At 52.5% G+C, this 16,477-nt stretch overlaps 1 protein-coding gene across 6 annotated transcripts in view; it reads left to right on the top strand.

Annotated features, from left to right (window-relative positions):
* The first annotated feature begins 15,030 nt into the window (after nucleotides 1-15,030).
* Nucleotides 15,031-16,477, top strand: part of MORC2 (MORC family CW-type zinc finger 2) — a 61,454-nt gene continuing 60,007 nt past the window's right edge. For 3 of the 6 annotated variants that reach the window (XM_054844569.1, XM_054844568.1, XM_054844574.1), the window contains exon 1: nucleotides 15,031-15,239. In XM_054844569.1, the coding sequence (XP_054700544.1) occupies nucleotides 15,172-15,239 (68 nt within the window). In that variant the 5' untranslated portion in view covers nucleotides 15,031-15,171. The remainder of the gene's footprint in view (nucleotides 15,240-16,477) is intronic. The other 3 variants (XM_054844573.1, XM_054844570.1, XM_054844571.1) reach the window with 1 other exon arrangement.

Here is a 16,477-nt window from a genome sequence, read left to right as displayed (position 1 = left end):
TGTGAGGATGTGCCAAGATCTTCCCAGACAGCAGGTCCCTGGGCACCACGTAGCTTGGTTAGTGCTGAGACTGGCATGAAGAGAGGCCAAAGCAGCAAGACCTGGGGGTGGATGTAGGGCTGTCCTGGAGAGGTGGGAGGACCTGGGGGTGGGTGGACCCCACAGAGATGTGGCGGGACAAGGGATGGGTGAAGGACTGCCCCCCAGTTCTCCCCCTGGGGTGTGGATGGAGGCTGGGCAGGGCAGGGCAGGGTGGGTGGCCAGGGGGAACGCACAGGAGGATGTCCATGGAGCGGTGGGACAAGCAATGCAGAGGGAGGTGCACTGCAGCTCTGCTGTGGCCAGACCAGCCATAGGGACTATCCGCCTGCAAAGGACTAGTGAACTGGTGCCCTTTGCTTAGGACAGGGCACTCGTGCTTGAGCACACATCCCCATTTCTCAGGCGTGACTCATGTCCTGCTGGAAGCCAGGGCAGGATAAGGTGTGATGGATCCCTCACATCCTGCTGCTGGCACGGCACCGGGCAGCCTCCTGCCTGCCCCAGGGCTGCTGCATCACCTGGGATGGGAAGGAGCCATGTGATAAGGAAGATCCCACTGCTGGGGCACCACATTGCCCGAGGAGGAGCAATGCTGTTGTGGACAATGAGGACTCGGGTTGTCATGCCTGGCTGGCACGTATGGGAACCGGCGTACAGAACGCACACACCACTTCTCTATGAGCTAGAAGCAATTTGCCCCAAGTGTGGATTTCCAGGGCTGGATCTCTGTTGTGTCCCTCTACCTGCACACAAGGAAGAGAATGGGCAGGTTTGTCCATCTGTCTCTGGGCTCTGGTCTGCCTACTCATGCTGCCCAGAGAGGTGCAGGTGGCCTGGCCTAAGGCAGGTGGATGCAGTGTGCTGCAGAGTGAGGGCATGCTGAGCATTGGTGCACGTTTCACACTTCGCTCTCCCAGGGGCCACGCTGCAAACAAGAGCAATTGCTGGTAAGTGCCTGGGGGGGCTCAGCCTGCATGGCACATGCACTCGCATTCCTTGGTGGGAGCCTATTGCAGAGGGAGGATCCTGTGCCGCACACACATGTGCTGGGTCAGCCAGCATGCCCTCTCTGCCTGCACACTGCCCACCCTGGTCCAGCTCATGTGCTGCTGTGGGGGTGGCAGAGCTGGGGCACTGAGCTTCTGCCCTGCCACGGCCTTGGCTAGCAGGAGTTAAACCCCAGATGAGTGAATCCATTGCCTGGATTTTTCCCTCTGCTCACCTTTGGCCCTTGTCCTGCACTGAGTCCCCTGGGGATCCTGTGAAGCAAGCACAGCCTGTCCCGCTCCCTGCCCTGCCAAAGGAGCTAGCTAACAGCCCAGAAGGACCATGCAGGCCCCTCTGCCAGGGTCTGTCCTGCGGCACCCCATCCACCATGGCAGCCTGGACCTGCTACTGCTGCAGTGCCTCGGACACTGCCTGCTCCTCCCTGGGGACTTTCTGGCCATGAACCTAACTTGCCTATGCCCCCAGGAAGAAGAAGAGAGGAAAACACCATCAGCCCCCAGCCTGCAGGAGCCCAGCTGCCCAGGGATGGACCATGGCACTGCACAGCACCCTGCAGCGCAGGACGTGGCCACAGGCAGGACACCATGTCCACCAGAAGCAGAGTGAATTTGCAGGGAGAGGCTGGAGTGGAACTGGCATCTGCTCAGGACACAGCTCTTGAGGTTGCAGCCTACTCCCTGGCAGTGGGCCCAGGGGACTGGAGTGCTTGAGAATGGTCAGGGGTTTGGTGTCAGCATCTCCAGTGCCGACTGGGCTGTCACCTTGTGAGGAAGAGTGGGCACCTCCTCTCCCTGATGTACGTTGGCATTTCCAGATGGATCTGCCCATGGCAACACGCATGCCCAGGCGGAGCACGTGGTCCTGTCCTGGCTGCACAGCTGCCGCTGCTGGGTGCTGCAGAGGCACGCTGTGCCCTTGTTCCCTGCAGCACTGGTGTCTGAGCTTGCTGCAGAGCTGTGACCCTCCACAGCCAGCGCTGTTGGGCTGCAGAGCTTCCCCCCTCCAGCCTGCCCAGACCCCAAATGTCACTTGTCTGCCTTTCCTCCTTCCTCCAAGGGACTGTAACACCCAAAGTACGGGGGCACTAACCCACAGGGTCTCACCCTGCTGTCCTTCGCACCTAGAGCAGCTGTGGGAACCAGGGCCCAGGGAGACCATAGCTCCTGACCATCGCAAAAGCCCCACTTGGAGCTGGAGAGAAAGACCTTGGTGCTTTTGGACCAGAGGGAAGCTTCAGCTTGGCCTCAGCTCTGGGAGCCTGCAAGAGGCCCTGGCTGTGTGTGACGGGGAGGGAGGCTGCTTCAGTATTTCCACAGGCAGGACATTCCTAAGAGGTGACCCGGCCCTCCCCAGCACACAGACCCCTCCCCCACCCCCCGCCTTTCCAACTTCTTTGTCACACTGAGTGAACACAGCTATTTTTTCCCTTTTTGGGACACCTCTAGAGCCCATAAATCACAATACTGAGATCTACTGTGGCCAAGAAAGGAAGGGTTTGGAAAAAGGACAGGGGTTCAGGAAAGATGCCACTCCTGGTAACCTACCCCTAAAACCCAGGCTCCAGACACCCCCAAACATGCCAGCCCTTCCAGAAGACCTCACAGCAGCCACCTGTGTCTCTGAGTACCTTGCCTGTCAGTTAGGGGTTTTGGCCACCAGGATGCTGCAGGGGAACCAAGGAATCAGTTTTTCAGACTGTCCTAAAACCTGGTTTCATTCACAAGCTGCGTGTGGAGAACCGGATAACTCTTCTTGCAGGGATGGGTTTGGGGAAGGTCCTTAGGGTCACTGGGACTAGATGGGAGACACAAAAGTGGCACCACTGTGCCACAAGCAAGGCCAAACAGTCCTGGGCAGAGGTGGCCAAACCCCCTGGACTCCCCAAGTGCTCTGTGCAGCCTCGTGCCAAGGTAAACAGACCACTTGTCCCAGAGCAGCAAAACTGCCTGTGCAGACGAAGATGCAGCACCAAGCCCAGCGCTACCCCGGGGGGTCATGCACAGCCTGCTCTCACAGGCAGGCCACAGGCAGCCCCAGTGAGGGCCACAGCTTCCCCTCCAGGACTGGGGAGCTGGGGACAAACCTGCTCCTGTGAACAGCCCCAGAGGGGCTGCGGGCAGGTGCGAAGCTGAGGCAGGGCCCCTTGTGCCTCATCGCTCAGTGGCTGCTCTCTCGTGGGCCCCTGGCAATGTGGAAACAGTGTCACAGGCACCAGTGCCCCATTGCTCCAAGAAATCTGGAAGCTGTAACGCTACAGAAAACCTGTAAAAGACCGGTCCTGGTATCCGCTAATGAGCCAAATCACACAGTGACAAAGGGCTGCCGGATGTGCTGCACCCAGTGGGTCATGTCCTGCCACTCAGTGCAAGGCTTGGCTGTGTGTCACATCCCTGGGCTTCCCTCAGCCTGCCGGTCAGTGATGGCTGACCCATGCTCCAGGACTATCATGTCCTTATGGGCCAAGAGGATGAGCCTTGCTCTACTGCTCTCTGGTGACAGACCTGGTTGCTACAGTACCTGTCTCAGCCACAGGCCTTTCTGTCTCATTCACCATGTGACTACTTCAAGACCAGGCTCTTTTCTGATCATATTTTCTCCTTATATTCACTTGATTCTCCATTGGGACAGTCACAAGGAATTAAGAAAACTTGGCAAAATGTTTCTGAGTGTGCACATGCTCTTCAGGGCTGCTCCTCCCCAGGACCATCCTTCCCCTCTCCCACAGCTCGGTGCTGTGTCCTCTTGCACTACTTGAGTCTCATGGGCTCACTGTGAGGAGACGTTTCTTGGCAATGCTATACCTTCTGTGTGCAAAACATCAAATGTTTTCCTAGTTGTAATAAATCTTACTAGTTACTGTTCTTTCCCAATATTTTTACAGTTGTTCATAGACTTTTCTCTGATGCCTAGCTGGCTTGACTACTAACATCCTTCTTCTGTTCCCCTCCTTGCTTTGCACAAGCTCAAATATGAAAGCCGTAGGTTGGAGACCATCTGTGCAGGGAGCGATAGTCTTATGCCAAGGTTGGCTTCGTTTCTTCTTGTCTCGTCTAGACGGCTTATATAAGAAAGAACCAAACAGCTGCCTGGTCAGGAGTCTTCCCTGCCCAGCTGTGACTCTGCCAAGTCTTGCACTGGACTCTTAATCCTTGTCGGTATGTCTAGTCTGCTGCAGGCAGGCTGAGCTATGTCGCATTAAAATGCCCTGCTCACACACAAAAAGATTGCTAGCACACCATTCAGCATTTCATATGTGGTCTCAAATTCACTTTGGACATAGTAGATGAATTTATCCACTGCAAAGTCAGTATGAACAGGTCCTTATCCCACAGCAAATGCTCCCATCAGCACCCCATGTTGCTCTGCTGGCTCCGCGGCTCCCTGTGATGTGCTTTCCTACTCTTTCCTTTTCTGGAGGTCATTCTTGTAAGTCCCAACTTCAGTCGCTAAACTGGGGTCATCTGCAGCTCCAAGCCTGCGTGGAGGTCACAAACCAGTGCTGTATTCCTTGTAACTCAGTTACAGCTGACCATTGCACCCCAATCCAACAGGAGATCCTGCGCTTCTGTGATTGCCGAGCTCCTGCTCCAGTTACTCGAGCTGCAGACGAGCACCCAAGTTCTTCACTGCCACTACACCAGGTGCGGCTGCGCCCAGTTGCCAGTGCCCCCACGGCATCGCAGCCAGCTGTGTGCCCTCTGGCTGAGCCACTGACATGGACACAGGCTGCAGAGTGCATCCAGCAGCCCTGAGCCCAGTCATGCTGCGGGGTCTTGGACCCTGTCTTGGCCAGACCCCCAGGCCTTCTTGCTCTTGAGCTATTATTTTCTGTGTCTCAGGGGCTCCTCACTCTCTTTTGGAATAAAGGCTTTGCCCAGAAGGGTACCATTTCTTTGTCCTTTTTCATCATACCATGGGGAGGGAAGAGCAGCTGTCTCGTGTTCGTGGTGCTCTGTGGTCTCTCTGGCTTCCCACCTTTGCCACCATCACCTTCCAAAAATCCAGTACTGAGCGCCTTAGTGAGGGGAGAGACTGTTAACCTGTAACAAAGACTACAATAGACCTAGAAGCCTAGAATGGTTTGGGTTGGAAGGGTCCTCAAAGTCCATCTAGTTCCAACCCCCTGCCATGGGCAGGGACACCTGCCATTAGACCAGGTTGCCCAAAGCCCCATCCAACCTGGCCTTAAAATCTTCCATTCAAAGCAAAGGAGCGAGAAGGGTTTCTCTGGCACTGGGCAGAGGAGTAATGAACCTCACTGCAGGAATGCCAGTCTTCCCAGCATCAGATGCCTCACAGCACCCTCCACGGCCAATGGACTTTTCCTAGGTGTATTTCCAGTTGTGCTTGTAAAAGCCACTGGGGATTCTATGTTCATAGTTTTGAAGTCTACAGTTTGGTCTCTCTTGAGGACTTTTGCTATCTTGACATCCCCACAGACACCGCTTGAACATCAGCCCCGTTTCACAGCAAAACACACTGTATAACCCAGCTAGAAACATGTGACTGACAGCTATCGCATGCCAGTACACAACTTCTTCTCTATGCTCATTGGTATGATGGCACATGCAGAAATCTTACAGTAACCTTTCACAAAAACTCTGACATTGCTCACAAGTTGTGCCCACATTTGGAGGCCCCTCATGCTGTGTCTGGTCCCTCAGGGAAGCTGCTCTGCCAGCCACCCAAAATGCGCCTCATTCCTGTCCCCACTCCAGCGGCTGCGATGCAAGACACAGCAAACAGCTGTCACAAAGCGAAGCTTCTCCCGATCCAGAGTGTTTACCTTTCATTCTTACACACGTACATGCCTGTGCTATCCCGCAAATCAGCTGGTTACAAGCTTCTTTCTCTTCTCACAGTACCTGTTAAGAAGTTTCCTGGCCCCAAGTACACGTGGTAAAGGGAACTTAGCAGAATGATGAAGGATATGAACAACATTCACTGAGACCATACAATGGATCAAAGTCTCCAGATGATGTTACAAAAAACTCCTCACAATTCTTAAGATGCTCATGCTATGGACTTTCCTACCCAGCCCATGTAAATAAAGTGGGTACTCCCAGATTGGTCACTTAGGAGGCACCACAGAACAAATACTACCCTATACTTTGGGTCCTGCTGGAAGCAAAAAAAAGTAGGCAGCTAGTCCCACCAACTACCACATGTGATTAAAGACACCATGACTCCAGCTCCCCTTAACCACCACACACCCAGATGCATCTTTCTCCTTGTTTCAGGGAAGCACTTGCTCAAAAGATCACAGAATCACAGAACGGTTTGGGTTGGAAGGGACCTCACAGCCCATCCAGTCCCAACCCCCTGCCATGGGCACGGACACCCTCCACCAGACCAGGTTGCCCAAAGCCCCATCCAACCTGGCCTTCAACACTTCCAGGGAGCCAGGGGCAGCCACAGCTTCTCTGGGCAACCTCTGCCAGGGCCTCACCACTCTCACAGGGAAGGATTTCTGCCTCAGATCTCATCCCCATCTCCCCTCCTGCAGCTTCAGGCCATTCCCCCTTGTCCTGTCACTCCCTGCCCTCGTCAACAGTCCCCCTCCAGGTTTCCTGTAGCCCCTGTAGGGACTGGAACATGCTGTAAGGTCTCCCCAGAGCCTTCTCTTCTCCAGGCTGAACAATCCCAACTTTCTCAGCCTGTTTTCATAGCAGAGGTGCTCCAGCTCCTATTGGTTAATGGCACTCCTAAAAGCAAGCTGCCCTTCACTTGTCTGCATGCCTGGGAGCTGGTGCCAGCTTGTTCCAACAGCCACAGTCTGGCAACCTGACCTCAGCTCTGCCATGGGTTTGGGAGAGGGGAGAGCAGGGCCAGCCCCTTGTGTGCTCCGATGGGAGTCCTGCAAAGGTGGGGCCCTCAGCATCCTCAGTGCAGGCTTGCACCCCTCTCTGCCTGGTGGATCTCCAAACCATGAAACCAGCATACAACAGAGCCCTGTACACGGGGAGGACATTTCTTCACAGCAGGAACCACGCAGTGTGCCTGAAACCCTTCCAGCACTTCAAAACCGGTGACACCTTTGCCAAACCAGAGGGAAGGCAAGCCCCTCCACAGGCTGCTGAGCTTTGGAAAGCCTTGTGGAGGAGCTCGCAGGGGAAAGCCCCAAGCATGGCACAGAGTCCACACTGCCCGCTCCCCACCACTCTGTGGGCTCCTCGTGTTGTGAGCTCCGAGATCATGTGGCCTCTCTTGCAAGGCCACCTCGTTCCTGGCAAGTGCCCAGCCAGTGCAGGTGGGACAGGGAGGCTCTGCTTTTGCCCCCCAATAGTCCCATCCTCCTCCCATGTGCACTCTTGCAATATTCCTCATTCTCAGTGGAAAAGTCCATCAGATGAATAGCTATTTTTCAGGATTAACCAAAGATAAATTGTCTTTTCTCCCCCTTGCTAGGACAGTGGTTTGATTAAGGCCTTAGTCACATGTAAACAGATGGCAGAGCGGGGGGAAGCCCTTGTCATGCCCAGAGCTTGAACTGCATAACCAGCAAAGAATCAAATCTCCTGTGAGTGGGGGAAGGAAGTACTGTCTTAGAGCAAAATATTTAGATTCTGTGGAATATTGGCCAATTACAATATTTTTCCTCAAATAAAACATTTATAAGAACACCGAAATAAATATTTGAGAACACAATATACCAAAGCCCTGAGTCATTCCTGATGCAAGTCTTCCCTCATTTTTCAGGCAGCTTCCCCATGTAGGGTTTGGAGTGGGGATAGTTTCTGGTGGCACTGAGGTGTGCTGACAGGTCCAGTGGCACATGTCCCTGCTGCCTGGAAATTGCAGAGCGCCTCCTGGCAAGGGTTACCTCCCGGTCTGAGCCAAATGCCTGGGTGTGCTGCTGAGCCTGTGATGGGGTCTGCGAGGAGATGTACTGCCTTGAATTCAAAAAGACACTGCCAGCAGCAGCTTGGGGAAGGGATTGCAGGTGGGAGGAGGGGGCACTTCATTACATTCCTTACTCCAGTCCCTTTGTATGGAGGGCTCTGCAGATGGATGTGGACACAAATGTGATTCCTTAGGCGGCCTTTTCGGAGATCCAGATGAATTCAGATGCTACTTTGAGCCACAGTTACCATGGCCATAGTCAGGGAACTTGTTCAGTGGCACTGAGGGCCACATCCCATCCCCCGGGCTGCAGGCTGCAGAAGTGAGGCCAACCCACCCAATTGGCCACAGCAGATTTACTGTCCTGCTCCTGACTGCATCTGATCCGATGCCCGTCCTGGCCCTGAACAGCCCCAACCACATGCTTTGCCCTCTATTTTGCCCCCATTTTCCCCTGCCACATGAACAACCCCGGTTCTTTCCCCATCCCACCTGCTCAAGTTTTGCTTATTTTGCACCATTGTTCAGTAATTACAGCCTTGGTGAGTTATCTCAGTCAGGCAGCACTGCCCTTAGGCACTCTCCATCAGGGCAGGTCTGACACTACCTCTCACCCCTTTGTCTGGTTGTTTCTTGCTCTGTTTGCTTAGCCCGGGGTGAGGGCTGGCCCTCCTTTAGCCTCTACAGGCCTGGCAGTCACCCCTCCATTTGACCTCAGGCCAGAGCCAGCCATCTGCCTGCAACTTTGCACTACTGTCATTAGTGCTGGTATTTTTCTACGTTTCAACTGCTGCCACAGCTGTGGCACCATCTAAGCTGACTTTCAGCACAGGTTGGAGACAGTCTCTTCTCACTGGCTTTTGTGTACCCACTGTCCCCCATGCCTGTAGGAAACATGCCACTACCACACTCCTTGTGAGCCTACGGATACTTTGCTCTTCCTTGTCAGGTCAGGTTAGGTGGGGAAGGGGGAGAGAAATAGTTTGGGACAGGCACACAGGCAAAGCCACCTTTACAGAGCAAAGGTCTTAATCTTTTTAAAATATTTAGGTTCATGGGAGAAAAGAACATGTACTATCCAGATGATTAGCACAGGACACAGCCAGACCCCATGAAGAAGGGAAGCTCAGAATGTATTGAACAAGTATTGTGACATCTCCATACATACTCCAAATTGGAGGCTGATGCAGTTACAGGATTGCTGAGGACTGGTCAAACCATCATGTGAGATGATCCAACTGTGCTGATAAAACCTTTCCCGAGTTGCTTTCTCTTAATGAAAATAACCATGTCTGGATGAAAGATCTGAGTGACAGGAACAAGTTACTTCAGGGTGAAGTTGCTGAAAAAAATGCCATTGCCCCACAGTTTGTGGTTTTTTGGTTGTCTTTTTTTTTTTTTTTGCCTCCCAAGAACCTCCAGGCTTCCTGACAGTCCCTGCTCAGGCTACAAACAGTCTCTGGAGCTGTGTACTGACACAATGCTGACTGACAGCTTTTCACTATGGTCTCCTGCTATGGTACTTTTGTTTCTCACACTACCTCTTGCCTTCATGTTTGTTATTGTCAGATTGACCAGCTTCCTGCAAACCATCACATGCCAGAGAAGATGCTATGCATCTGTAAATTTCTCCACATTCTCTCCCACCAAGGCAGCCAAGCCTGTCTTCTTTGATGTCAACTTCACATAACGCAGCAGGGGAGACCAAGGTTCTGGTGTAGCTTGTACCTGTCTACATCTAAAGGTAGGGGAGATGAATCCCTTTGGAGATGACAAAAGACGTTTAACACTTGGTAGCGTTCACAGCACACACTAGAGGAGCAGTTATCTATTCTCAGTCATCACTGAGAGATGTTTTAACGGGAAGAACCTATAGAGCCTCGTTCCCTCTCTAGCAGTCCCCAAGGGTGTTCTGTACCAGATGTGGCCATGCAGCTGTTCATCTCTTCATTTATATCACAGCTCAATCTACTCGGATGCCACTTCTAAGAGGCACCCACACATGAGATGTCCATAAACTTTTCACAAGATGATGTTGTCGGTTGCTTGCAAGTTTGGGAAACTGGAATGACTTGAGCTGCCCATGTTAGGCACATCCGTCAGGCTGGTGTAAAAAGACACTCTGAACTGAACAAAAACCCATAGGTAACATAGTCCACTCATTTCAAATAATGAGACAGGGAAAACTGTTTACTCATGAAAAAAAAAATCTGCTAATTAGTCATCTTGTTAAGAAGCCTGCACACCTTCTCACACTGGTAGAGGCTGCTAAAAATATCACGCAGTCACAGCTTAGGAAGAAGGAAGCCTCCAGGCTTGGGTCTTTTTCAGCATCCCTGTGGAAAACCATCCAACCTACGCCAAACTGTAAATCTCTCACAAATGATCGGTTCATGCCATTTGTAACTCTTCCAAGTTTGTCAGCTAAATTCTTTTAAGACGCCACCATCAATCCTCTTCTACTAGCTTCTCGTGGGCTCTTCTGGACATCATTCTCACAAAGACACAGAGTATTTTCTGTCTTAGGCATGAGATGGTGAAGTAATGCTGTACTGACATTTTACATTTTTTTCATGTCTGTTAATTCCATTCTTTGCTTAGTTTGTTAATCAAAACTGGACTCAGGACAGAGGAAGCCTGACTGGTAGTGGAGGATCCTCACCATCCACCATTCTGCTGACAATTTCCCGGTTCTCACTTCAAGATGCCTCCCTGCTCTCATCTATTCCCACCCTTTCCATTCTCCTGCAAACTCATTTACAAAGCCACATCTGACAGCCAGTGTCTCACTGAGAATGGTACTGAGATTGAAATAATGAATTTATATCCATGCTGTGACTTTCCATGAAGAGAGGTCTCACTTCATGACTTCCTCGCATTTAGTCAGTAAATTGCTCTGCTACTTGACACGAATGATGGAGAGGCTGGACAGATGTGACTATGAACACAAGAAACAGGTCTACCCCAGGTCACATAAGGCAGAACTCCTTACTAGGAAAAGCTATGGGGAAAACACTTCCTTTTCCTAAATTCTTGACTTCATGGATTGTATTCTTGTATTGAGTCGACCCTGAGATTCAACTCATGCCCAAAGCAGAATGTTTTGATGAATAATGCAGCTCTTCTCTGTGAGTGAGACAGGTATGCTCCATTTAAAGAAAAATACCTTATGCTGTTTTGAAGGAGTAGTGTATTCCATGGCAGGAAGTTTCCATTCTGTGCAGGGAGATAATCAGAGCAAATCACACAGCAGAGCCAGCATGTGCCACAACACGAAGGAATGAACCAAAAAGCTGTGAGCCAACATGATGATTTCACAGCCCATTAAGGGAAGGTACTTTGAAATTCCTTCTATAAATTCAGGGCAATGGAAAACAGATCCATACCACACAGGTTACTGGGGCCTGTAACTGCACCCAAACTTCTTAAGAGAAGTATCTTGAAACTGGTCAGTAAAAAAACCAGCATGGACCTAGAACTTCAGCAACTTCTGCCATAACGTATACAGAGGACCTTCTATCCAGAGACAGTGTTGCATGATATCTTTTCCATCCAGAAAAAAAGAAAGAAAAGGAAGGACCAGTGTGATGGGTGATGTTCTCAGATTTATTTTCCACTGCCTGCAGTGATTATTTCACTCTGAGAGTGAAAACCTCATTTATACAATGCAAAGGTTCAGATTTCTTTGTGTGCATAAACACAGAATAAAGCCACTAACGGTTAACTCAGGAAACCTCATAGGAATGAGGAAAAGACACTTTGCTACACTCATGGCACTTGTCTGGTACAGAACATAGTACTTAGCACGATGGTGACTCACCCATAAAGTACTGGCTTGGAAGTCTAGTTTCTTGAAAATTATGGGATACAAAGAATAATTATTGATTCAAGGCCCACACAGGTGTTAGAAGCAGTTATCTCCAATTTTCAGAACAAGGGCCACATAAATAAACTGTTCAACGACCTCAGGCTATGGCCCAGACTCCAGTGAAAAGAGGCTTAGTAAAATACTATGTCAGACTAAGGATCCAGCGAACACTGTTCAGGACTGCATGGGAACTCACTCCCCAACATAGAAACACAAAATTTGACCAGTGTAGAATCAAACGACTAGTTTTACAATGGGATATGGAGACTATTTCAGAGTAAGAAACTCAGAAACGGGTTAAAGAAGAGCAGTACGGTTTGCCTCAAGCTCCACATGTACAGGGCCGGACAAACCACCGATCCACAGGTCATTTATCAGTAAAGTTATGTGCACCAAACTGCTGCTTTCTACTGCAAGAAGAGCCCCTCAAGGGTGGGAGGGTATTGCCTGTGACACTTAAGAAGCCAGACTTGTTCTGCCTATTCATGTAAGATGGCTGCAGAGACCCTGGTGCTGAACAGCACCTCAGGGAAATGGTGCTGGTAGCAAATGGAAAAAAAAGGGAAGTTGCCTGTCATAATCAGTGTAACAGAAAGATCTAGAACTACTTAAAGTATGGAGAGAGAGTTTCCAAGATAAAACAGTTGTCCCAAAAGAGGATAAATGTGAATTTGCAGTGGGAAGACTTCCATCTCAAAAGCGATGAGGAACTCATCAGTTTGCAGCAGCAGCAGCAGCACACGGGCAAAAAGAGCGTATCATCTCTCCATCCACTGACAACAGGTTCCCACCAAAGAACAGCTCCACTGTGGCCAAGGTAGAGCTGTGATGTGATCCAAATGCTGTTTTGCAAAACGTAAATTCATTTCATTACTCCTTGGGATAATGTCTGGCAGCTCAGAGGGCCAGTGAGCAATGATACAATCCTTTCAAGACTTGGGCAAGAGAGACCGAAGAGCAGAAATCAGAAACACATCTGAAACCTACTTCAGAACAGCTACGGGAAGTGCAAGAATTAAATTTCCATTTCACTTTTGTCAGTGGAGTTCAACACCACCAAATGGTGGGATGGAAAAGAGTAATTTCGTGCCGGGAACTGGCCATATAAAGTAGGACTGCAATGTTCTGGTCTTCTGCCAGGGGCCAGGTGGAAAGGACTGGTACCCGTCCAGCCAGCCCTAGGAGCAGGTCAGATCCCACAGGAGCAGCAGGAAGGTATCTAACTGCTCTGTTCCAGAGCACTGCAGTGCTCTGTTGATGGTGTCAACCTCTCCAATGTCAGGAAAGGAACATCAGTTCTTCCCTGAAGGCAAGATGATGGGACAAAGTTCCTGTTCGGAAAAGAGGATACCCAGAGTACAAAAGAGGGCAAGGCTGACGAGATGCATGAGTTCAGGTTCATGTTCCTTAAGAACACGTAACCAGGTAGTTACTTTACCCTTACACTGATGGGATTTGTATTGCTTTTGAGCATCTGCTTCTGATACTGACTGCAATATGATGAAATAAAAGCTGAGCACAATAGATGATGCTACAATCTTAAAGACTCAAGTAGATATGTTATATTGTCATAAACTTGTCATAAACTTAATGACACCTAAACACAGTTGTTGCCAGCAATTTTCCTAATTCTTTCATGCAGCTTTGATGTTCTGTTGTGCCGAGCTTCTCAGAGACAAGGCCTAAAAGAGTCACTGCACACACATACGCAGTGACTTTCTGATGACTACACATGTACGCACAGAGCAACCCCCATCAGCAGGAATGACACGACTTGCTAGGTGGAAGGAATCTTTAGACCTGAATGGGTTGAACTGAGGATGAACAGAACTAAATGCTGTGCTGGGAAGTGAAGTTCTTAGGTCAAAGCTGCAGACTCGTCAGCTCTGCCTTGCATACCACTGGGGACCCATTTCACACAAACACGCAGACCAGAAGGTACTGCAAACAAAACGGGAGCCAAGCAACTCAAATATGAAGCTTGGATTTTAGCCATTCACCAATCACGATTAACAGATAATTAAATTTGTCACTGCATAGCTCAGATATACTACATCAGTTTCAGCATAGACTAAATTCCTTCAGAGTTTGGATCTTTAGTTCAGATTCCTATTATCCGAGACACAGGAGATGCAGCCATCCTGTTTTAAAGTCCATTTCAGAAGAATCTGGTATGTTTTTCCACTGGGCAACTGAAGTATTCAACAAAGTATTTCTGGCCTTCAGGATTCCTGGGTTCGGCCTGTGGTTTAGAGGGGGACAAGGTGTGCACAGGATACAAGGAAGACAGCTCCACTTTGCTCAATCCCTTCCGATTTCAAGACGAATCAAAGGCATAGGACTGAAGCAAGGATATTTATGGTTTTGTATACCCTCTCTATTAATATACTTTAGTAAGTATGAGCCGCTTCTCCTTAATGACTTCCCAGAGCCTTCACCGCCTGTATGCGCTGCCAGCGGCCGGGACCAGGCAGCCATTGGCGTCCACGCTCTCTTGCAGGCAGAGGCCGACAGTCTCCGGACGATTTCAGTGGCGGGGTCTCTCCATCCGGCCGCGTCCCTCCGGCGGAGCCGCTGCCACCGCGACTCCGGGAGACAGGGAGGTAACTTCTCCCGCTCTGCTCCAGCGCCCGAGATTTACCGTCAGCTGGGCCCACCGAGCCCCGCTCGCCGCAGCCGCCTCCCCCGAGAGGTGCCAGGCCGGGCGGAGCAGGGCCAGGCGCCAGTGCGCGCCGCCCCCCTCCCCCCCCCCGCCGGCCCCTGCGGCGGTCGGGCCCCACCGTTCCGGCGGGCTGGACGCTGCTCCCGCTACCGGGCGGCCTACCCGGCGCGGCCCGGCCCGGCGCGGCCCTGCGCTCCCTCCCGCCCGCCCTTGGGGAGGTGGCGGCAGCTGCGGCTGCCGCCATGGCGCCGAGCGCGCGGCCTCCAGCGGGGCGGAAGCGCAGGAAGGGGGGGGGTCTCGTGGGCGGTCGCGGGGCCTCCGCGCGCTGCGGCGTTGTTGGCGCAGTGCCTGCGCGCGCCGCACTCACCCGCTCCCACCCGCCTCTCGCCCGCCGAGCACGCCAGTCACGCGGCCGCAGAGAAGCCGCAGCAGCCCGCACCACGGCGCTCCTGTCACGTGCCGTGGCCCGCCCAATGGGCGGTGAGCGCTTCGGCCCCGCCCCGCCGGGCGGGGGCGGCTGCGGGCGGCGGTGGGGCGCGATCGCAATTGCAGCGGAGACAAAGGGGCCCTGGTGGGCGGGTGGGGTGCCTGGCGGTAGCGGCTGACGCCCACGTCCCGGGGAGGGGGGGGGGCTCCGCGCGTGGCGCCGGCCTCCCGGCGGGGCCAGTGACCGGTGGCGGACGGGGAGGCCTCGAGGCGCGCGGGGCCGCCGGCGCACGCGGAGCGCGGTCCGGGCCCGGCCGCCGCCATGGCCTTAGCCAATTACAGCAGCCTGAACCGGGCCCAGCTCACCTTCGAGTACCTGCACACGAACTCGTGAGTACCAGGCCGCGCAGCGGCGGGCCGCCGGGCAGGGCTGCGGCGGGGTGGTGCCGCGGCTGGCGGCCCCCTGTGTGCCCGCAGCAGAGGCCGCGCCGCACGCCCCACACCCCCCTTCCCCCCGCCCCCGGCCGGCGGTGCTGGGGGCGGCAGGTGAGTATGGGTGCGCCCGGCTGAGGCCGTGCCGGCATGGCGGGGCAGAGCTGCCCCCCCCCCCCCTCCGCCAACCCCAGCGCCACTGGCCTGCACGTCCTGGGTGCCTCGTGGGCTGCCCCCGGCGTCGGCCGCCAGGCGCACGCGGGCAGGGTGTTGCTGCACTGCGGGTGGGCCTGCGGTTTGTAGCGAATAATGGTGCGTGGAGAGGGCTGGCCTCCGTGGGGGTCCCGGGAGGAGGCAGGCACAGCCTTTAGGTCAGCCGTACTCTTACGGCCTGTTGTGGTTTGGCCCCGGCCGACAGCTGAGCACTGCGCTCACCCCTCCCCCCTCGGTGGGATGGGGAGGAGAATCGGAAGAAGGTAAAACTCGTGGGTTGGGATAAGGACAGATTACCGGGACAGCAAAGGAAGAGAGAAATAAAAACAACGATACTGATAAAAGAGTATATGATTTGTCATCGCCTGGAACCTGATGCCCAGCCTTTCCCTGAGCAGCTTCCCCTCTTCCACAGCTGGCTTTCCCCCTTATATACTGAGCATGTCGTCATATGGTATGGAATATCTCTTTGGCTAGTTTGGGCTAGCTGTCCTGTCTCTGTCCTCTCCCAGCTTCTTGTGAAGATTATCTTCTCTGAGCTAAAAACCAGGATACGGCCACACCTCTCTGGAGAAGCGTGTGTGCTGGCTGTCATCCTCCCACTGCATCTCGTTTCATTTGTACACAAATATTTTGTATGGGTATATTTCAAGCAGGAATATGACATTCTTCTTTTGATCAGCTTCTTGAAGCTGCTGTGGCTTTTGCATGTCACTGATGCAAAATAAAATCCGAGAAGAGATGAAGTTCTTTAATGTGTGTTACTTGTGAGTGCATGTCTAGAAAACGGGAAGCGCCGACAGGAAATGGTGTTTAGCAGGGTTAAGCACCCATCTGAGATCTGCCTATTACACATAAGCCTTGTAGTGCCACGTACAGAAGAGTTTAAAGAAAGAGCTTGTTCTGGCCAAACTGCCCTGGAAGAGCAATGTGAACCACATTTGGCATTTCTTCATTTTGGTCAGCTGATCACCGGCATAAGA

Source organism: Grus americana, chromosome 16, assembly GCF_028858705.1.
Source record: "Grus americana isolate bGruAme1 chromosome 16, bGruAme1.mat, whole genome shotgun sequence".
Classification (NCBI taxonomy): domain Eukaryota; kingdom Metazoa; phylum Chordata; class Aves; order Gruiformes; family Gruidae; genus Grus; species Grus americana.
This window is presented reverse-complemented; position numbering and strand designations above follow the sequence as displayed.